At 44.5% G+C, this 23,244-nt stretch overlaps 1 protein-coding gene across 3 annotated transcripts in view; it reads right to left on the minus strand.

The window, feature by feature from the left end:
• Positions 1–15,646, minus strand: part of LOC147441020 (beta-1,4-xylosyltransferase IRX14-like) — a 43,059-nt gene extending 27,413 nt beyond the window's left edge. The window contains exons 1-3 of one of the 3 annotated variants that reach the window (XM_086482778.1): positions 15,388–15,646; positions 14,183–15,217; positions 13,445–14,065 (exon numbers count right to left, since the gene is read on the minus strand). In XM_086482778.1, the coding sequence (XP_086338904.1) occupies positions 13,445–14,065; positions 14,183–14,913 (1,352 nt within the window). In that variant the 5' untranslated portion in view covers positions 14,914–15,217; positions 15,388–15,646. Of the gene's footprint in view, positions 1–13,444; positions 14,066–14,182; positions 15,347–15,387 lie in introns of those variants that run through there. The other 2 variants (XM_086482779.1, XM_086482777.1) reach the window with 2 other exon arrangements.
• Between the last annotated feature and the right edge of the window lie 7,598 nt (positions 15,647–23,244).

Here is a 23,244-nt window from a genome sequence, read left to right on the forward strand (position 1 = left end):
TAATCTTCCTGTATGTTGTAAATGACAAATAGGTGAATGTAGATGAATGCAAGCTCTCCATTGAGACTCTTAAGAGTCTCAACAAAGATCGCGATCCAGAGGAGGAGCAAATATTTCGAGACCTCTACTTGGAGTTGGAGGAAAATTTTTTTATCGCCGTGTCTCTCGCACACGGTCCCGCAAGGTGGTTGTGCAAGCTTTGGCAACTACAGGTAGAGGAGCTTCCACTTCGGTTGCTTGTGGGAGTGAAAGAGCGTCAGCACAAACACCCAGGACCTGCGGATCCTAGAGAGCCAGAGTTTGATGATGAGGGCAACATCCTTAGTGAGGGAGATTATGGTCTTGCATCTAGTGCATCCGATGCAAGTAGTGATGAGGATGATGCAGCTACCTCTAGCTCAAGCTCGGACCACAACTCCGGTGATGAGAGCGATATGAGCACTTAGAACTCTCTCTTTATGCTTTAAAGTTTGCACCCATGGGCCATGAGACTATGAGTTGTGTCACTACCTTTTTGTACTACTTTTTGTCACTTGTATCTCTCGAGCCTCGACTCTCTACTTATGTATGAATTATGAAATCAAATGCAATCATGATCATCTTTTTTCGAACATTGCCGTTTCCAATGTCCATGGCCAAATCTTTAATCTTCTTACTTGTAAGACATCTCCTTTAAGTTGTATGTACTTAATACTAAGTAGTTACATTACTAAGGTCTATGTCACGACTCATAATAGACTAAAAGCTCTAAAAGATATATGATTTATTTTTTTGCATCGTACGTTACTTCAACATACGTCTAATTTTTTTTAGTTCGATTAGTACCGCACGTCTTCGTACGTGTAGCCATCGTACGTGACCGTACGTGTCAACTATGGCAACCATCCCAACACTGAGTCGAGGGACCACTCTGTCTCGGCTCTACCACAGAGGGGGAAGGAGAAACCAGCTGCTGAGTCCAAGGCCTCTGTCCCCCTAGCGGCAAGGAACAAAGCATGGACCCTGAAGCAGGCTGCCTCATGGTCTGCTGCGGAATCGTCGAGAAAACGAGTGAACCCGTAGTCGAAGAAGTCCCAGCGGCATCAGATGTCAATGCTCGTCAGACCACGAGGGATAGCTGCAAGGGAAGATGTCTGAATTTGCAAAGGGGGCCGTAAAAAGGGCTGACCCTCTCTCACTAGGCAACTCGTGGCAAAGGCGCTGCCAAGAGATCTCCTAGCCGCCGGAGAAGGACCTGTCTCCTGAGTCGACTGTGGAACTGGAGCAGGAGGGGGGGGAGAAGGAGCTGGGGGGAGCGGAGGAGAAGAGGGGCGGGATGGGGCGACAGAGGTAAGGGGGCGAGGTCGAGAGGCGACGGGGGCAGAAGGCAGGGGGGAGGATGAGGAAGAGGGGGGGAACTCTGGGAGGGGGGAGAGGCTGTCGAGGGTGAAGCGGAAGTGGGGGCTGGCGCAGGGATCTCCTCTTGCTCAAGAGGACCAAAGCGGTTCCCCGTGGGAACCCACTGCTGCTAAGGAGGCACCGGAGGGCCACTCTGAGTGCCAGGCTGACGTTGTGGCCCCTGGCGTCGTTGACCACGGGCTTGCTGCCACCCCTCCTCCGTTGGAGCCCCAGGCTAGGAGGGTGGCTCTGCATGTGTGCGCTATGCCGATGACTGTAGCTGCGGGCCAGCGCTAGCAAGCTGGGGCTGAGGCTGTGGTGCAGGTCGCGGCCTCCTCCGTGGACAGGCCTTCGCTAGATGGCCCATCTGTCGCCAAATAAAGCACTGGTTCGGGAGGCTCGAGTACTCCACACTCTGTCTAAACCAACCCCCACTCACACGAGGCAAAAGAATAACCTTCGGGAGCGTGTGGGTATCTCTGACCAAAACTCGAACTGAGGGAATGCCAGCCGCCTTGGCAGCTACTGATGCTGCCGTACGAGGTCTCTCCAGGACAGTCCCAATGGCGGAGCCGATCCTGGAAAGAAGTGGTAAGTACTCCCTCCGTAAACCCGGAAAGCAGACTGAGATGGGGATGTCTGCCTCCTCTACTAGAACATCTGAAGCCGGGTCAAAACCATGTCGCCACTGTCGAAAGTGGGCACGTCACGCACGTGATGCTCGAATGGCCAGTGGACTCATAGCTATGACCTTGGACGCCATCTCGAAGGTCTCAAACTCGATCTGATAGTAACCCCGTTCGAGAATCTGGACATCCAAGATCTTGCCCACCTCTGCGAGAAGGCGGGCCTGGAGAAGATCTCGCAGCTCTCCTCTGCTAGGTCGGGTGCCGAGAATCTTTCAGATGACCGAGGTCGCCTGCAATTGCTCTACCTCTGCGGCAAGGCCCGCTTGCTCTGTCAGCGAGAGAGCAAGTCGAATGGTGGGCTCAGCGGATTCGTGCGAGGGAGCTTCTGGCGAGTCCCTCTGTGGCGAAGCTGGAGCCTCCATCTGTGTCTACTGCTATGGCGTAAGAAGAGGGCGACGGGAGGGTGCTGCAATTGGGCGCACAGAGCACTGCCCCAAGGAATTGAACCAGTGCCGAATGGGCCGAACTGCAGGGAGCTGTCGAGGTGAGAGAAAAAACGGGCAGGCGAACAGGCCGAAGGGGGGGGGGGGGGCAAGCGGGAAGGATAGTGCAGCTGGCGCAGGGGAGGGGGCAACGGGCGACGGCAACGGGGGCTGAGGGCGGGCGGGGGGGGGAGGGAGGCAGCCAACGGGAGGGGGCAGCGAGGAGGGGATAGGGCGAGGGGAGCGGCGTCGGGTGGGGCTCGAGCGAGGGGGGAAGGAATGCGGGGGCGGGCAGCCAAGAGGCAGCGCAAGGGGAGGGGGAGGGACAGCAGCAGCGAGCTCGCGAAGTTTTTCCACATGCAATCTTATGTTGTGTGATTCACTTATTATTTTTAAGTGACTTTTGTTGGAAAGTAGGTAGGGCAAATTGAGTAAGTTTGTATATAAGCAAACCTAGACTAGCACTAATTGGCAGAAGAGGCAGCAGGAGCACCTTGCTCAACAGGCAACTTCTCAGCAAGACCCCCCCCCCCCCGGGGGCAGGAGACTTAGCGTTTTCAGCCAAGGATGGCCAGCGTTTTTTTCCATTGCAGATCAGCCCCAACGTTTTGCATTGCAGACCAACCCGACAACAACAAGACACAACAGAAGCCTAGCGTTTTTGCAGAAGCACAGAATTCAGCCCTAGCGTTTTTGATTTGCAGATCAACCTCAGTGTTTTTGCAGATCATCGCAACAGAATCAGCCATAGGACCAACGTTTTCAGTTTTCAGCCTTTAGCACTAGCAAAAGAAGTCCCGAACCTCGCAGATCTCACCTTCCCGTAGTAGTTCCTCGCAGCACGGTGGGATCCATCGAAGTTTACAATTTCAGCCCGGAAAACGCAGATTTCAGCATCTGCGTTTGCAACGCGTCGTCGTTGCATCGTCGTCATCGACATCGTCACCGACATAGAGTCAGAATTCAGCAGATACAAGATTTGCAAATTTCAGCCCTTAGCGATTTCAGTTTTCAGCCCGTCTCGTCGTCGACATCGTCGGCAAGTCCAAGCATTGTAGAGATTTGTGCAATCATAAGTAGACCACTCTCGCCGACGAGAGTGGGGCCTTCAAAGGAGGGTTTTAACATCGTCCTTGGTGTCGTATTTCTCCTCTCTCTATCTCTCAGTCTCAACATTCATTCCGCTACACCTAACATTGGTATCAGAGCTTTGGCAGTGTTCTGTATCACTCAAGGAAAGAACCACAAGAATCACAAGAATTTTTTTTGCTTGTTGCGGTCGCACGAACCCAAGTTCGCTTGGGCGTGTCGATTCCTAATCGTGTTTTTGAAGAGTGACAGGAAACCCAAGAAAGAAGAGCTTGTCCAACCTCCCCGTGTGCCTCTTTTCACTCATATAGAGCGGACCGTGCACTTAGCGGCCGGCCAATCGACGTGAGGTGGGAAAAAGCAACCGTGGTGTGAGCGCAAGGCCACCAAGGGGTGCGCCCGCGGAAAAGAGCAGAACTCAGGTGAATAGAAGATCCTTCTCAAACATAGATTGCAAGCGAAAGAAAACCTCAAGAACCTCAAGACCCGCAAGAACCTCAAGAACCCCAAGAACCAAGACCCTCAAGAACCCAAGTTCCTCGTGAACTTAAGAACCCAAGACCACAAGAACCCACAAGAACCCAAGACTTCAGTGGATGGTCATCACTCGAAGCGGAATGGATACTTCGCTTGGAGGCGATGAGCATGAGAGAGGTGAAGAAGAATTTTTCCCACCAGGAGGTTTTTCCGACCCTCCCCTTCCCCATCAACTTATTTGTGCAATCATAAGTAGACCACTCTCACCGACAAGAGTGGGGCCTTCGGAGGAGGGTTTTACATCGTCCTTGGTGTCGTATTTCTCTTCTCTCTCTATCTCTCAGTCTCATACACTTTCATCCACAGTGTCCATTCACTTTGTTGTGTCCATTGCACTCTCTCACTAAAGGAACAGAAGGCTCTCCCTTCCGTAAGTAAAAGGAACCTTGAGCACAGTTCGGAGCACTCATCTTGAGCAAAGCTCAAACATTCATTCCGCTGCACCTTACAAGGTGGTTGATGCACGGATTGCTCAGCTTTTTGAAGCGCAGAAGAAAGCCAAAAAGCACGGCAAAAAGCAGAAGAAAGGCACTGACTTCCCAGGTTATTTGGGTCGCCAGTCGACATTTGACAAAGCAAAGAAACAGAAGAAGCGTGTTCGCTTTGAAGAAGTACCCAATTCTTTCTTCTTCTTCTTCTGACAGTTCTTCTAGCTCTTCAAATTCGAGAGAAGAAGACAAAAAAGGTAAAAAGCGAAGCAAGAAACAACGCTTCGGAAAGGGCAAGAAAAAGGCAAAGAAGTCTAAATCTCGCCTAGTGCCTGACAGTTCCCATTGACCCAGCATAAGAAATCGTACTCATGCTTTGAAGAAAAAAGGATGTTGTTCATGTCATACTTGTGTCTTGAGGACTCGTCTACGGATAGTTCAGACTCCGATGACAGAAATTTTTTGCGAACAAGAAGAATTTTAATAAAGCCAACTTGTATGACTTTCTGGAAGATAAAAGCAAGAAAGTCCGAGAGTTTAAGGAAGGTGGCCAGTCGATCAAATTTGACACTTTTTCAGGATACCAAGATGCTTCGAAGGCTTTGTCTTTTTATACAACAGTTTGACATCGCTTTCGCGGGAGGACGCTAGTCAGAGCACTCCAAGATTCGGAGAGCTGCCTCTTACTTTAAGGGGAATGCTCGCACTTGGTGGTCCACGCTTCTTTTAAACAAGACTGCGCCAGTTAAATGGCTGAAATTTAAGAAGCTTTTTATTTCTTCTTGGTTGACGCAAGAATATGAACGCGATATACGAGCTGCTTGGAACCATCTTCGGATGACAAAGAGAGATAAAGTGAATGCTTACTGTGAGAGATTCTGAAGCTCTTTTCTACCCGCCTCTTCATTCAAGAAGATCTCGTTCAGAGAACATTTTGAGAGGTTCACCTTGGGTCTACCTACAGAGATCCGAGATCACTGCTTGGAGCAAAAGTCAGCTTCTATTCAGGAGTTGATGAGTCATGCAAAGCGGGGCTTTGCCATTCACTCTGGCAGTTTGACTTTCCCCACCGATGAGGTCATGACACAATGAGCCGAACAGACTTCTGGGAATGAAAGTAGAAAGAGAAAGAGCAACCCAGAGAAGAAGGATGCACGACCCAAGCTTACTCCTCAGGAGCAAGCTCGCTTCATCAGGGAGGGGAAGTGCTTTGGATGCAGGGAACATGGACATATCTCCGCGAAGTGCCCTAAGAAGGCACAGAAAGGACAGAATGATAAGGACGACGATAGGCTTGAGAGTTCGAGAGCAACCGAGGAACCTTGAAGAAAAGGCAAGATGAAAACAGGATTGGTTCCAGATTGTGTGGGTACCGATCCCAACACCATGGACGAGAGTAAGAACTTTGTCGAGCTTGGGGCAAAGTGAAAGATCAAGAGGCCCTGATCTTTGATGGAGGAGCCAAGGCCAACTTCATTTCACCGGAATTGGCGGCGCAGCTCGAGATCACTCCCAATCGGATGGGACCACTTGCGGAGGCAGTTCTAGTGGCACCCGGCAGGGACGTAGCCATTACACATGTCATTGGCAAACTTCGGTTGCATTGTCAGGAGTATTTGGGGCATGAGGACTTTTTCATAATGCCTTTGGAGGGTTGTGATGTTCTCTTAGGGATTCCCTGGTACCACAAGAACGTCGTGGTCGATTATCGGGCAAGGAAAGCGACATTGACTACAGAGAAGGGCAGAACCATTGTACTTGATATTAAACTGAAGGGCGAGTCTGTCCCTATCATATCGGCTTCGGCCATTACTAAATTAATGAAATCCAGTCTGTTTGTTTACTCGATCTTTATGAAAGAATTGAGCGATAAGGATAGGACAAATATGTCTAAACTTGATAAAGAATGCCAAGATTTTCTCCACTCTCATGCCGATTGCTTCTCAGAGGGCCTACCAGGCGAGTTACCACCTGCTCGTCCTGAAGATCATACCATTGATCTAATACCTGGAAGCACACCACCGAACCGGCCACCTTACCGTGTGAGCCGAGCACAGAATGAAGAGATTATGAACCACTGAAAGACCTCTTGGAAGAGGGTCTTGTCCAGCCTAGTACTTCACCGTATTGCTCTCCAGTGTTGTTGGTTTTGAAGAAAGACGAATCTTGGAGAATGTGCATCGATTATAGAGCTCTCAACAAAATCACCATCAAGAACAGATTTCCGATTCCTAGGATCGATGATATAGTCGACAGATTACAGGGATCCTCGTGCTTTAGCAGGATTGATCTAAAGAGTGGATATCATCAGATCAGGATCGCACCGGGAGACGTCTATAAGACAGCTTTTTGGACGAATTTTGGGTTATTTGAGTTTTTGGTGATGCCTTTTGGCTTAACCAATGCTCCTGCGACATTTAACCGGATGATGGACAGAGAGTACAGGCTATTTGTTGGCACTTTCTTTGACGATATCATTGTTTTCTCCGAGAATGAGGCACAACAGAGAGATCATCTGCTTCAGGTCCTTCAGGCATTACGAGATCACAAGTTAGTGATTAATGCAAAGAAAAATAAATTTTTACCAGAGATACACTTTTTGGGACACATTGTCTCAGCACAGCAGGAGTGCAAATGGATCCGACCAAGATAGAGACTATCCGTGATTGGCCCGATTTGAAGAATGTCCATGAAGTTAGAAGCTTCTTGGGACTTTGTTCGTACTACAGGCGGTTCATTCGAAAGTTTGCAGAGGTTGCTTCCCCTTTGCATATCTTGACACAAAAAGGAGTCCCTTTCTCGTGGGGATCCACAGAGGTGACTACCTTTCAGACATTGAAAGAGAAATTGACTACAAGACCAGTTTTGACTTTGCCGGACTTGCAGAAGTCATTTGAAGTATATTGTGATGCTTGTCGTCGTAGTCTGGGTGCGGTCTTAATGCAAGAAGGCCATGTCATTGCTTACGAGAGCCGATTGTTCTCAAGGCCGGAGATGACAGCACAGATTTATGAGAAAGAGCTTTTGGCGGTTATCCATGCTCTTACTCAATGGTGGCATTACCTACTCGGAGCGGATTTTACTGTCTTTACAGACCATCAGAGTTTGCGCTACTTCTTGTCACAGAAGCAGCTTTCGGAAAAGCAAATGCGGTGGGCAAACATCTTGTCGCAGTTTAGCTTCCAAATTGTCCATGTTCAGGGACAGAAGAATGTGGTGGCAGATGCTTTGTCTCGCAAACCGTTGGTTTTGGCTATTTCCGCGATACATCATAGGAGCTTCGAGGATACGGTCGACCAGTATGCCACAGATACAAATTTTGCAGACGTTTTCACACGGATACGGGATGGGGAGATAGTAGAGGGATACTCCATTAGGGAAGGCTACTTGATGAGAAAAACCATGTTGTGCGTTACACAGCCGTTGAGGGAAAAGGTTATGACTGAACGCCATTGTCCACCTTTTACGGGTCACCGCGGCATTGCTACCACCATGAAAGGGGTAGAGAGATACTTCTTTTAGCCGAGACTCAAAAAGGATGTGAAAGAGTTTATGCGCAGTTGCTTGGTATGCCAGAAGGTCAAGTTTGATAGGCATAAAGCACAGGGATTGTTATAGCCTTTACCCATACCCACCCGCCCTTGGGAAAGTATTGCAATGGATTTCTTTTTATATCTCCCGAGAACACAGAGTGGTCACGATGGTATCTGGACTGTTATTGACAGATTTAGCAAACAAGCTCATTTCATTCCAATGAAGAAAACGGTCAAGCCGGATCACTTAGCGAGACTGTTTGTGGCCCAAATCTTCAGATTACATGGCATGCCTGAGACGATTGTCTCCGACAGAGACCCCAGATTTACGAGTTTGTTTTGGAAGGCAATTTGGGAGAACATTGGCACGCGGTTGCAGTTCTCGTCATCGTTCCACCCGCAGACCGATGGGCAATCAGAGATTGCAAATTCAGTGGTTCTAGATTTATTGAAGTCTTATATCTCAGATCAAAAGACTCAATGGGAAAAGTACCTACCTTTGGTGGAATTTGCCTACAATAACACAGTACACTCTTCGACGGGGAAAGCGCCATTTGAGATTGTTCAAGGTGTTGCGAAGGTTCCACCCTTCCTAAGCACGAAAGATAAGATCTTTGAAGCAGATGAATATACGCGAGACTTAAGTACGGCTTTTGCCAAGGTTCGCGAGACTTTGCAGAAGTCTCAAGAACGACAAAAAAAGGCAACGGATCGCCATCGTCGCGACTTGAAATTGAAGGAGGATGATTGGGTGCTCTTACGTTTTGAGAAGGCATACCTGAGAAAGAAAAAGGGAAAGGAGAGGCTTTTTCCAAAGCTTAGTATGCGATACTACGAACCTTTCCAGATCACTGAAAAGATAAATGATGTCTCCTTCCGACTAAAACTGCCTGATACTTGAAAGATTCACAATGCATTTCTCAAATAGCACCAACGCAAATTGCGAAAATCCGTACAGCCATGCCACGTCAACAGCCAACGTGAAAAGCGGAAATCCGTACAATTTGCCACATCAGCATCTTGTTAGCGCAGATCACGGAAATCCATATTGTTCTGCCATGTCAGCAAACAGCGCAAAATCCAGGTTGTTCTGTACAACCTGCATGTACATTGTCTAGTGTCCACGTCATCCTGTATGTCCGGGCAATACTACCACATCATCAATTTGTGACATACCCCCCTCTTGAAAGAATTGTGATCTCCCTTGATTACGCGTGCAAACAGACAGAGGTCATAAACCAATTCAATAGATACTGACTCTAAGTATCAACGCACTAGACAACACACATCCAGCACCAAATCTCATTGATGTCAAATTAGCTAATCCCATATTGCAATCACATCCATGGATTCTGAGACCGAAATGCTGCAGACATTCAGTCAATCATTCCACTCAAACATTGTCATGTGCGAGTAATCATTTTCCGAGGATCACCATGTCGAAGTACTTCTCTCATAAAGTCATTCAGCAGAATACTATCAACACATCAGTATCCATGAAACCCAAAGAGAAATCAGTGACTCTATTCCGTCCAAGTAATATGTGACAAAGAAGCAAAGTAACTCCCCCTCTTGTGCAATCTTGCCTGCACCAGATTCAACCCATTGATTTGTAGGAACTCTTGGAATAGCCACAGCTAGACCAAAAGCGTCAAGGTAAAGTTCCAAATCTAAGGAGTATCTACTAGGTCCTCCTCCTTCGTCCATTTCGCATTCAATGCCGCATGGTTCTTAACTAAGAACCACCGTTCACTTTACCTTTCTCTTTCCTGTCTTGGAAAGCCAGTATCTGTTCCGAAACGAGTATCTTCTCGTTCTTTTTCATTTCACGTTCATCTGGGAGCTATCACTGCTCCAGAGCCATCATCATCATCTCATTCATAATCGTGTTATATGCTTACAAATAACAGGTTCTTTCATACAACATTGATTTCATTCAAAATCTTTTGCCAAAATGTCACGTGACACATCCCAACCCTATGTGTCCGTGGACAAGCTACACCATAGCAGGGTTTTCGTCAAGTCCAATCAAGTTAGATTAGAAGTGATCTGGCACTTTTGTGAGTCTATTTGTAGACCGTGCATGCCCAGTCACTCAGTATAGATGCATATCCTCTGGTTGCACATTGCATAAGCATAAGCATTTCCATCAGATTCCATCAGAGTCAGTTTGGGGATTTTTCACATGACTTTATAACATTTTTTCCTATTTTTGACATTTTTCACTTATTTATTAAGTGACTTTTGTTGGGTACTCAGTAGGGCAAATTTGGTAAGTTAATATATAAGCAAACCAAAGTTAGCACAAATTGGCAGATGAGCAAAGGCACAGCAGGCTTCCCCAAGCAACAGGTGTCCCCCCCCTCTCTCAGCAAGACCCTCACCAATTCCTTGGCGAGGCCACTCCTTCCACCAGCGTTTTCATCATCGCCATAGGGATCCCTTTCCTTGGCGTTTCTAGAGCCAGCCATCGCCATCCCTCAACCTCTCTTGCCTGGCGTTTTCACTGCCAACTAGCAGCAACCCTAAGATCCAGCCTTACCTGCAATTCAGCAGCGAATTCAGCCATTAAAAACGCACCATTAGCCTGCAGCCAAACAACGTTTTTACCAACAGTTCAGCCTCCTAGAAAAACGTAGCAACTCTCAACGTTTTCAACAGGAAATAGCCATTCAAAAATGCAGCTTGGACCCTTGAACTCAGCGTTTTATTCAGCCTTAAACCATCAGCAGAAACAGGGAATTTCAGCCATGAGATCAGCCCCCAAGATCACCCGATTCTCAGCCCTTAAGCCTTTGTGGACAGCAGATACAAGAAGATCCAGACCAGCCCTAAAGTCATCACCATTGTCGTCATCGGCATAGTCCAAATTGCATCAGTCCATTGCATTCGCATTGTATACTTTTGTGCAATCAAAGTAGACCACTCTCGCCGACGAGAGTGGGGCCTTCGGAGGAGGGTTTTACAACCTCTCGGGTGTCGTATCTCTTCTCTCTCCTTCTCTCAGTTTCATTCACTTGCACGCACAATATCCACTCACTTTGTTCGTGATCACAGCACTCTACAAGACGGAAGGCTCTCTCCTTCCCTAAGAACAAAAAGGAGCCTTGAGCAAATAAAGATCACTAATCATGTATTAGCTATAGCATGACCCCCAAGAGTTTAGGGATATTAAAAAGACCCAGTAGTGGACAACCCGACCAAAGGTGCAAACCTTCCGTCTTGTAGAGTGCTATGATCACGAACAAAGTGAGTGGATATTGTGCGTGCAAGTGAATGAGACTGAGAGAAGGAGAGAGAAGAGATACGACACCCGAGAGGTTGTAAAACCCTCCTTCGAAGGCCCCACTCTCGTCGACGAGAGTGGTCTACTTTGATTGCACAAAAGTGTACAATGCGAATGCAATGGACTGATGCAATTTGGACTATGCCGATGACGACGATGGTGATGACTTTAGGGCTGGTCTGGATCTTCTTGTATCTGCTGTCCACAAAGGCTTAAGGGCTGAGAATCGGGTGATCTTGGGGGCTGATCTCGTGGCTGAAATTCCCTGTTTCTGCTGATGGTTTAAGGCTGAATAAAACGCTGAGTTCAAGGGTCCAAGCTGCGTTTTTGAATGGCTATTTCCTGCTGAAAACGCTGAGAGTTGCTGCGTTTTTCTAGGGGGCTGAACTGTTGGTAAAAACGCTAGTTTGGCTGCAAGCTAATGGTGCGTTTTTAATGGCTGAATTCGCCTGCTGAATTGCAGGCAAGGCTAGCGTTAGTGGGATCTTAGGGCTGCTACCAGTTGGGAGTGAAAACGCCAAGCAAGAGAGGTTGAGGGATGGCGATGGCTGGCTCTGGAAACGCCAAGGAAAGGGATCCCTATGGCGATGATGAAAACGCTGGTGGAAGGAGTGGCCTCGCCAAGGGATTGGAGAGGGTCTTGCTGAGAGAGGGAGGGACACCTTTTCCTTGGGGAAGCCTGCTGTGCCTTTGCTCATCTGCCAATTTGTGCTAACTTGGGTTTGCTTATATATTAACTTACCAAATTTTCCCTACTGAGTACCCAACAAAAGTCACTTAATAAATAAGTGAAAAATGTCAAAAATAGTAAAAAATGGGATAAAGTCATCTAAAAAATCCCCAAACTGACTCTGATGGAATCTGATGGAAATGCTTATGCTTATGCAATGTGCAACCAGAGGATATGCATCTAGACTGAGTGACTGTGCATGCACGGTCTACGAATAGACTCACAAAAGTGCCAGATCACTTCTAATCTAACTTGACTGGACTTGACGGAAACCCTACTATGGTGTAGCTTGTCCACGGACACATAGGGTTGGGATGTGTCACGTCACAGTTTCTTGACTTTGAGTCTCGCACAATGGACGGATCTCCCTTGGTGCTGTAGATCTTCTCTCAATGCGGCTACCTTGCCCTCAAGAAAATACAAGTGATGGTGTTGTTGCAGGCACTTGCCTTTTGGATGGGGCTTGTTGCGCATATCACCGCTACTTGTCCCTGTAGTGGTGTGTGCCCATCGTCTACAGAAAGCGTAGCGACGGAGGAGCTGGCTGAAGTATCCCACTAACTACGGAGAGTATGAAATAACTTGGTCCAGATACCACTGTGTGTATCCGCGGAAGTGGAAGGTTGACCACCAACATACAAGCATCTAGCCTTCCAAATCATTTACAAGGTGACTACAAGTACATTTTGTGAGCCCACTCACATAATCTGAGGCTACGACTAAGAAGAAGCTTGTTAATAATCCCACGTAGGGAATCTACAATAAACCCTACATAAAAAATATGCCATGTCAGCTGGTCCATATGAGCTGCCACATCATCAAGCCCTAAAAGGTGAAAGAGTATCTAAACATGACATGAGGCAAAGGAATTGTGGAGTAAGATTCAGAAATAGGATAAAGCAATGATCATTGTCCACGGGTATCATTACAAGTTTTTTGCATTCTTTAACAGAGGAGTTGTGTGACAAAAACTCAATAACAGGTTCTAGAAGTATGTAACGGCAATAAATAAACGGCAGCCTTGGAATGAGTATATTTTTCATCAAAATACTAAAGAGAGTAGCTTTTTTAACCAAATGCACATGCCTTTTTTCCTAAACTAGATCAAAAAGAACCGGATTACATACAAGGAAATTCTATATGACCCATGAAGTTCTTGAATGGTGGAAAGGTGTCTAAACAAGACACAAGCCCAGGAAAACTGTAAAGCTATGTAAGTGCAAAAGAAACCAGCAAATTTACGCAACGGTACCAAATCTTTAGCAAGAAAATGTGCCATTTTATACAGATGTAAATTTAAAGCAATGGTCATATCTGCATTACATGAGCTAGATGCTTAAGTTTCACACATACCTGGAAGGAAACTTACAGCCTTCAGCAGCCTCTACTCCAATCCACCACATCAAAATGTTCCTCCCACAATCGCCAAGAGGCTCAATGTAGGAGTTATTCCTCAAGAATGCAAGGGGACTTTCTGGCATAGGGCTGTTCTCACGAAAAACCTCATCCCAGCTCTTGATCCAAGATGGCTTACTGACATCTTCCCAAAGCATTCTTGAATTCAAAGCAAACCCTGCCCACTCAAAGTGTTTATTTGAACTAGGAACATACCACCCAACCAAGTGTCCTTCTGGATTGCAAACCGGGCCCTTCACTGGTAATGAAGATCCAGACATAAGGTCCTCCTTAACAGAAGGTGAGTGCCCATTCTTTTTATAGATATTTGACTCTTCTGTCATGCCAGTATCGCCAACTTCAATTTTAGACTTGCTCTCTATTGATGCAATTGAGAAATTATGCACAAGCTCAATATTTTCTTCCGAAACTAATGGCAATTCAGAGTGAAATAGAAGCCCCACTGTGAAAGTCCCAAACCAATCAATTTTTTGCACCGCCTCAAATAAATCCAAATTAAAAGTATTGCTTTCATCCAGGAAAATCACAACTCCATCTAATTGGAGGTTTCGTACAAACCTGAACAGGAATCAGGAAAAGCAAGACGTCAATACAAACTGCAAAGAAGTTAAAAAAGGACTAACACAGAGCTTAAGAGCAACCTTGATTGGCATTCCATTGAAAGATCAAGTTTACCTCAACCCTTCAAGCCTCAACTGTATCTCCAACTGTTCTCTATCCTTTGAATTGGCAGGCATAGGTTCTTGGACAGCTAAATGATAGTAGGAAAGCCGTGATTGTGACAGCAGTTCCACAGTCCCATTAGAAACACCTCCAGCTTCAACCACGATCCAAACTAATGGACCAGGAACAATACGAAGTGTGTGAATGAGGCACGATAGGTAGACTGCTTGAAAAGCTCGTACATAAGTTGGAGTTACTACAACAACCTGCTTGCGTTCCTGCAGACCATAGAGCCGCTGTTGTTCTTGCTGCACCTGCTCAATAACTCCATGTGCAGCAAGGGTTTGTACAGGGTTTGGATGAGGCCAAGATCTGATGAGTATCTCATGCCTTCCAACATGGACTCTCCTACTTTTAGCGGAGGGTGTTGATTCAGATACAATCGGTGTGATGTCTCTCTTATCATCTATCACATAAGGAGCCCCTGGCAAAGCTCCAAAGCTTCTTGCTCTGTAAAATCTAGTGATGCTGTTGGAAATGAAAGTACTATGGGCTGGCTTAATGGAAATTACCACAAGACGAGTTTCGCCGGAGAGGCGGAACCCAAGAACAAGAGCAGCAACACAGAGCAAAGAGTGCAATATCAGTCGGAATAAGCCAACCGAAGACCTAATGGCACCATCTGACGCCCTCTCTTGATTGCTTCCTTGGTTAATAATACTGCGGTTTCTGCTGAGCTTCATAACTTCCAACCCCAATTAAGCTGCCCTTGTCTGATTTCTTGTGCAATAAGCAGAAAGAGAACTTGCCACTCAAGCAGCATCTTTCTAGCATCTAAAATGACAGCTTATCCCCAGTCCATAACAAAATGAATAATCTTTTTCATCTGTAATCGACCTCTTGCACAAGATCTGCAAATGAAAGGATCACTGTGACACTGAAAAGGATCCGTAAAACCTTCTGGCAGTCATGCAACCGTCTGGACTGTTTACACGAGCTCGACAGCAGAACAATCTGCTACAAAAGCACTAACACTCCTTCATGGATCTATTAGAGGAAATCCGTCTGTTAGCTGCTGGACGCAAAGCCAGGAACAAAGCATCCAAGGTTCAAACGTTATGAAATCCAGGACTAAATACAGAACTCCAAAATCCACCCGCCCCGCCCCGCCCCGCCCCGCCCCCCCCCCAACGAAGAATTGAAGCGAGAAGACGAACCTACTACAGAAGCAAAACCTTGAGACACAGAAAGCAAGCTATTCGAGCTTTCTTGGCGTCCACAGTGAAATCAATGAACGATAAAGCGATCAATGTGAAATAGTCGGAAAAGCGGCATCAGCTGTAAATGAAGTGCAGACGCTGTTGCGAGTGAAGTACCAGCTACAACAAAGCTGTTCAAGCCGCCATAACTGTGAAAATGTGTCCCTGTGATGTTTTTTTTTTTTAATACAGTTCCTACATGATTTGGAGGAAGATTAACATGTGGGAATTTGGGAACGCGGGGGCGGGCGGGGGAGTGTTTTTGTTCTTTTAAACACTAGTTCTTGAGGACATGCATGCCAAATCTACTATCTACTAACATAATATGGCGGAAGGGGGAGCCCTCTACACGTGTCACAATCTGCGACTTGAAGGCCAAAGTCCAAAACAAAAACAAACCCCTTTGCACGCGATAAAGAGGGAGAGAGGGGGGGAGAGAGAGACCGCCAAAGGCGGCCGGCCGTACTAGTACCTAGAAGAGCAAGAAGGATACTCGAACAATGGCATCATCCTCAAGTACTTTGATAGCTTTGTTAAAAAACCTTATGCGAATACCCGATGAGAATAATGAAGAGTTTATTTGTCGTACCAATCTTACATTCAAAGAGATGGAAGATTTTGAATAGATCGCTTGCTAATGAACTATTAAGCTTTGATTAGTGTACAAAACTTTGCATGCACACTTCTTAACAGTGTTCCCCCTAAATTTGTGTGATTTCTCTAATACCTTTTATGATTGCCTAGTTCCAAGATGATATGAGAGAGAGAGAGAGAGAGACCAAACAAAGGTGGTAGTTTGTCTTACCTTGATAGTGAACAATACTGCAGAGGTCGTCTTTCGTTTGGAAGAAGAGATCTTTATAATTCACATCCTTTGAACATAAAGAACAACAATCAATATATTGGATTTATTAATTTACGAAACTTGGTTGATCACACATACTGAATATTAGTCACATTTGTGGTACATTCTATTGCAAGTGAGTATACATCAAACCCAAATATGTGTGCAAATGGAGGTCGTGCTATTCTCCTCTATTGATATAATCAGAAAAAAAACGCACCCTCCTTTTTGTTCACACTATTGTGCCACATTGTGTGCACATTGAAAAAAATGACAAAAAGAATTCAAAGTTTCAATGGCACTCTAGTGGCGAACTAGTGTTGATGGTGTATGGGTTTAGATTATATGCCAAATAACATTCTTGGATGGGATTGATCAAGTTCAAAATAGGTATCCTTCATCATTTGTATGTCGGATGTGGTTTTCTCTTTCCTTTTCTTTAAGGGGAAGGGAGCCACTGCGGGGGGGGGGGCTTTTGGAAGAGCGATGGAATGGTCAATATGTATGTCAAAAGTGGTGCCACACAAAGAATTTGGAGGATTTTGTTTGGAGTTGTGACTCGTGTGTCAAGATGCGCGGGCTTGAACCTTCATCGAATTCAAAAATGGCCAAAAACCAACTATTTGTGATTTTTTTTCTAGTTAAAATTGGGGAGGGGGGCTTGCGAGGTCACTATGTGGTGCCTTTTTATCCAATATGCAATGGGGGAACCCATAGGACTGTGTAATATAGGGAGTAGAGCTTAAAGGTATCACAAAAGGGCTCCCTATTGGGGAGCTCCCTGATGGCATGGCTATGGTGGGCAGCCCTTGTTTGTGATGTGTGTGTGTTGCGTGCACTCTTGTTGTGGTGGCGGTTGGGCTACTATCGCCATTGTTGGCATCCTGGTGATGGGTTGTGGTGGGGATGTTGGCTAGTTGGTATCACAATGGGCAGCATAAGACTTGTCTTTACGGTTGGTAATCCCCTTAAGGGGCTTTTCCCACCTTGCTTGGGGACCGTAAGAGCAATATTACTATGGAGTTGAGGGTGGGTTGGGATGTTTGCATGAGAAATGAAGAACAAGATAAAAATAAACACCTTTTTGTGGTTTTTGCTATTTCAGGCAGAGATGAAATGTTGGGAGAAAGAAAAACATGTTTTTGGGGGAAGGGGGGGAGGCACTAGTATTCTCTTGAGTGTGCTTGGAGAAGAAGGGAGTTGAACGGAGGAGAAAGTAGAAGAAAAATAGAAGAGTTTGTCGAGGCCAAGAAGGAGATCTCTCCGTTGGTGGCCCATAACACAATTGAATTGGATACATTATTAGACTAGAAAGAGGTCATAGAGGCGACTAACATGACTATTAAAAGATAGAAATGGGTGGAAACGTATAGGGGATGATACCAATGGGGAGGAATTAACTACGTGACCCAAAGGAAAAATAAATAAATGGAGATTAACCAATTTTGGACAAACTTATAGAGGACTTCATGAGTTGAAGTTAAACTTGAAAGATGTTAGGTGTGAAGATAATGGTTCTCAAGTAGGGCCAAGTTAACAACGACCATGCCAGGAAGGTGATACTTTTTTATGCATGTGGTGTCACCATATATAGAAAGACTATGATGATTCTAATGAAGCAATAAGCTAGAAAGCACTCTTCTAGAAAGGCAAGATGATTCATATGAGGGAACTGGCCTACCTTTCAAAACCAACTTTGGGATGGGAAGCATGAAAAAGGCAATATTGTTGAGTGATAAATATAATTTCTTTGTGTAGAAACATTCTACTTATCCTCTTGTTTTGGGACAACCATTTATTATGGCAATGCAGATGGAAACAAAAGACTTAGAAATTGGATTTGCTTATGCAAGGATACAAAGCAAGGATGGTAAGAGTGATATTCAATTAGAAATAGTATGTGTAGTTCATATAAGGATCTGAGAAAGTCTTGAGGATCGATTGTTATCAAAGGTGAGAGGCAAGTTTTAAGATGACACAATTTTTTCCAAGTGCCATTATAAAGTGGGATAATGATGGTACTCAAAAGGAATAACTGTTGTCGAATGTTGATGATCAACATGGCTTTTTCTTTAAGAGTTTTGGATTACCTTCTGAAAGGTTTGATATCTTACATTAAATTTAATGATTTATGTAAATGGGAAAAACAATATGTATGTAATGCTCAAAGAAATTTTTAGGGGTGTGAAGTGTTGGATCAAATGAGACTTTTTGAAGAAGTTTCTTTTGTGAATACAATAGAAGAGCTTGAAGTTTCCACTCAAATTGGAATTGGTTATGTTAAGGTAATTTTTAGTGGACATGTAATGAATTCTTGTGCGATTTAAAGAAGATGTGAAGGATGCATATAAGGTACATGTTAATGCCAATCATAAAATTGTACCAAGGAAGGTGAGATGTGTAGCGGCACCTCTACCAAAAGAAGTGATGAAACTATGGAGAAGACTTCTCAATAGCCAACTCTCATAAGACAAGGCACAAATTTACTAAAGAGACATTGCAATAATTGAATATTGTAAATGAAGATTTTCTATCACAAGAGGAGATAAAGTGCTTTTAAGATATGTTGCAAAGGCATGGGAAGGCTTTTTCTTTCCAACCATGTGATCTTGGATGTGTACATCTTACTATTGTAGCACTAATAGTTATTTTCATTGTTTTGTACATGACTTGGAATTCCAAAGGTTCATCTTCCAAAGTTGATTGATCTACTCAATGAAAAGATTAGGATGGGGATTCTGGAACCATCTTGTGCACCCTATTCACATAGGTGGTTTACAATTTCTAAAAAGAATGGTGCATTGAGATTCATTCAAGATATGCAGCCAGTAAACATAGTGACAATCAAGAATGTAGGAACTGATCCAATTTTTGATGATTTTGTAGAAACTTTTGCTTGGAGAGCCATGCCATTTACTCTATGAGGGATCTATATTTAGGATATGATGAGTTTTAGTTAGCCATGGAAAGTAGGGATTTGACTACTATGTGTACATCGTTGGAGCTGGTAAGGATGTGACTTTACCATAAAGGGCAACCAATCAATTTCAATTAACCATGGAAAGAAAAGATTTAACTATTATGTGTACACTGTTGGGGTGGGTAAGGATGTGTACTTTACCATAAGGGGCAACCAACTCAGTTGATAAATGGTACAAACGAGTTGTTAGTGGATCTTCTTTCTTACATCACAATGCCTTTTATTGATGATGTGCCAAGAAAACATTGTGAAGAGGGAAAAAAGGATATGGCAATAGATCAGAGGGGTTGCATAATTTTTTTTACTAACCATATTGTTGATTGTGACTATAGAAGGTGGTAAATTGGCTTCCCTTGCACGGGGGTTTATTTAGATGAGTTACTTAGCAGAGTTACCAATAGTTGCCTGATGTTGTGTGAATGTGTGACCAGTCGGACCCTAGTGCAGACACCTATAAATAGGACCCACTAATCCCATTTTGGGGATTTTGACTTCTGCAGCTACTATAACTCTAGACACTAGACATTTTGTAAAGCTCAGGAGCATTTAGTGCTAACCCTTGCATCATTGTAATCTCAATATGTTATTTTCTATTCTTTCTCTATTTTTTGAAACCCATTCCGTATCTGAAGTTTGTACATGTCATCTAGTCATCTAAGTCTGGATCCATCGTCTAAACATTGGAGTCTGAAGTATGGGCAGTGACTCTGAGTCTAACTCTAAAATAGTTATCAAAGCAATCCATCTCATTCATTTTTGGTGATCACGGTGGTGAGATAAAGCTCTTGACAAGAACCAAATCTTTTACTTAGAACTCAAAGTTAGTGAATCATTCAAATGTTTGTATGAGGATCAACACGAGGATGGAGAGCTGCCCCATCGTTTACTGAAATTCAAGATTACATCAATACAGTGGCAAGGGAATTAGAACAAGAGTACAATGAGAAACAACAATCTCAAGGTGAAGAAACGAAAGGGAATCTAGGCATCGGTGAGGGTAACTCACCATAGGCTAGACAACATTCAAACAAAGTTGAAATATGCTCTCACTTGAATGGGTCTCATCATTCGGTTCTAAAAGAAAAAGCAAAAGATCATACTGACACCACCGATGCAGCTATATGTAGACCTCGACGATCAAATTATTAGATAAAACTTGGTTGGAAAAAGAAGCTAACACTATTACAAAGACTGATGATGACTACACTGAGAGATGGGAAGCAGACAGTGACCATCATGACAAGCACATACATTGGGAGACAAAACCAAATCAGAATGATAAACGTAGACGTCAAGAAAGGGAGTTAAATCATCATGTTAAATCCAGACAAGGGAAGAGGTCAAGTGATATAAAAGTAACATTTCCCACTTTCAAATGAGTAAAGTGTGAGCTTTGTCCTAAAGTGTGAGTCGAGAGGAGAGTGGATTATCCCACATACTGTGGAGCAAGGATGTAGAGCTATATAAAGCTCATTTTCATGAATGAACAACACAACTCTATTTTGCATTACATGCTTGTCTATGGTGAGCTTGTGCTAAGCTAAGTCAATACTCTAGATTGTCTTTATGAGTCCAAGATAATTCTATCTTGGAACGTAATTCACTTGAGTGATAACCTTGCTTACACACACACACACACACACACACACACACACACACACACACACACACACACATTGACGCTATGTTTCTCTTTCATCCACCATAGCTAGCACGATCCCCTTCCCAACAATTGGTATCAGATCTTTAGGTTATGCTAGCTAGATTTTTCATTATGCATTCGTGTGTGTTAATTATTAGCATCTCTCACTAATTAAGCACTAATCTAGCTATGTGTGGGCATGTCCTTGGCACACCCAAGAGGCCACTACCCTCCATGGCTAGGTAGGCTTGATTAGGAGAGTGTAGGTGCATTAATCATTTAAAATCTTGCATATTTTCTTAATCTGTTTGTGCTTCCACTTACACAAGTACCAATTGATCACCCCAATGATCAATTAGTGCCTTGATTGATTGGTCACATCATTTAACAATCGTCTCTCTTCAAATTTGTGTGTATATAGTGTCGATTTTTGCTACTTTTGCATTTGCAATTATTCCCCGCACTTTCATTATCAACTTACATCATTTCCATTATCTTGAAGTAATCCTCAAGAACTCTCTATAGAGCCCATAAACACTCAAATCCGACAACGAATGCTTCACCGATTAAATTGCTATGTTTAGGTGTGTGTGAAGGACTGCGGAACCTGGCATAAGTAAGGCTTTTTCGGCTTTACCTCACACGAAGGCCCATGGGGCCCTTTGGCTTAGCTCATTAACCCTATTAAAGGGGTGGTGTGTGGAGTCGTGGGGTCAATTGCCGGATTTGGAAGGTGGCCTTGTGGATGGACTGGAAATTGGCGCTCAGTTGTGGTTGAGTCCCTTGTCGGGTCTGCTGGGGAGTATTCATGGGCACAACCTTTTGGCCTCCAGCGCCGACCAACCTGCCCCCGCCTACCCGAATGGCTTCCCGGAGCTGCCCCCACCTGCCCTGCTGCCCCGCGCCTGCCTGATAACCTGCTCCTGCTGCCCGCTTGTGCCTAGCTTGCCCCCGCCTGCTTGAGAAGCTACCCGACTGCCCACGTTGCCCGCGCTTACCGGATACGAAGTCAAAGACCATGAAGCAGTTGAAAGCAACAACAGAAGCAACGAAGGCAAGAGACCTAACAAAGAATCAGCCCACATGGTAGAAGACGAAGAAGACAATGCGGATACCAACCTTGTCTTTTATGAAGACCCATTTTGAAGATGCAGCCTCTCTACTTGTAGGGGAGGACTTTTATCATCCTGTGTGGATATCACCATCCTTTGTGGATTTTATTTTCCTGTGTGGATTTTGCATCTTCAGTACCTTGTCATAGTCCAAACCTTAAGGGGAGGATTGTAAAGTGTGAGCTTTGTCCTAAAGTGTGAGTCAAGGAGAGGAGACAGGATTTATCCCACATACTGTGGAGCAAGGATGTAGAGCTATATAAAGCTCATTTTCATGAATGAACAACACAACTCTATTTTGCACCACATGCTTGTCTATGGTGAGCTTGTGCTAAGCTAAGTCAATACTCAAGATTGTGTTTATGAGTCCAAGCTAATTCTATCTTGGAACCTAATTCACTTGAGTGATAACCTTGCTTACACACACACTCACACATTGACGCTATGTTTCTCTTTCATCCACCATAGCTAGCACGATCCCATTCCCAACAAAATTTAGTCACAAAGATGACCTAGAAGTTCATATTCAATAATTTGAACAATATGTTGATCTAAAGGATATAGATGAAGATGATTGGGCACAGTAATTTCCACAAACTAAAAAAAGCCTTCATGCTAGACTATAGTGAGAACCGAGGGAATGAGGATATCCTTTGTGAGCTAGATAAGATCATGCAAGGTAAGCTTTTCGTTAGGATTTATGTGGAGAAATTAAAGAATTGACCAGACAATTGAACGAGCCACCCTTAGAGAAGCATATGCGTGCTTGGTTTTTTAATGGATTCAGAAGCAAGAAGTCCAAAGAATAAGAAGTCCTAGCACTTTAACATAAAATTTAATGATCTAGTGCAAAGAGCTCTAAAAGGGGTACAACAAGCTAAGAAGGAGAAGGGCCAGAGAGAAAAAGAAAGCTCTAGTTCTAGTGAGTCAACAACAATTGAAGAGTCATCAACCATATATAGTTCTTCAAAAGGTAAGATATCAAAAATATCCAAGAGCAAGAAGAGGGAGCATGGAGTAGAAAGATGGAGGGATTGTCCAAGCAGATATGTTAGATCTCTAGACCAAACCTCCAATGGGAAAAGTAGAGGCCTAGTGCACACAATGCAAATCCAAAGAAAATTTGTTTGATGAATGTTGCCAACATACTTATTGCAAAGCTTTTGAGTACCGGCGGAACAACTATAGAATTAGAATCCATCATTTCAAGGAATGGAAAGATGTCTCCACAATAGCG

This window comes from Adiantum capillus-veneris, chromosome 15 (assembly GCF_014529385.1).
Source record: "Adiantum capillus-veneris isolate H3 chromosome 15, ASM1452938v2, whole genome shotgun sequence".
NCBI lineage: Eukaryota > Viridiplantae > Streptophyta > Polypodiopsida > Polypodiales > Pteridaceae > Adiantum > Adiantum capillus-veneris.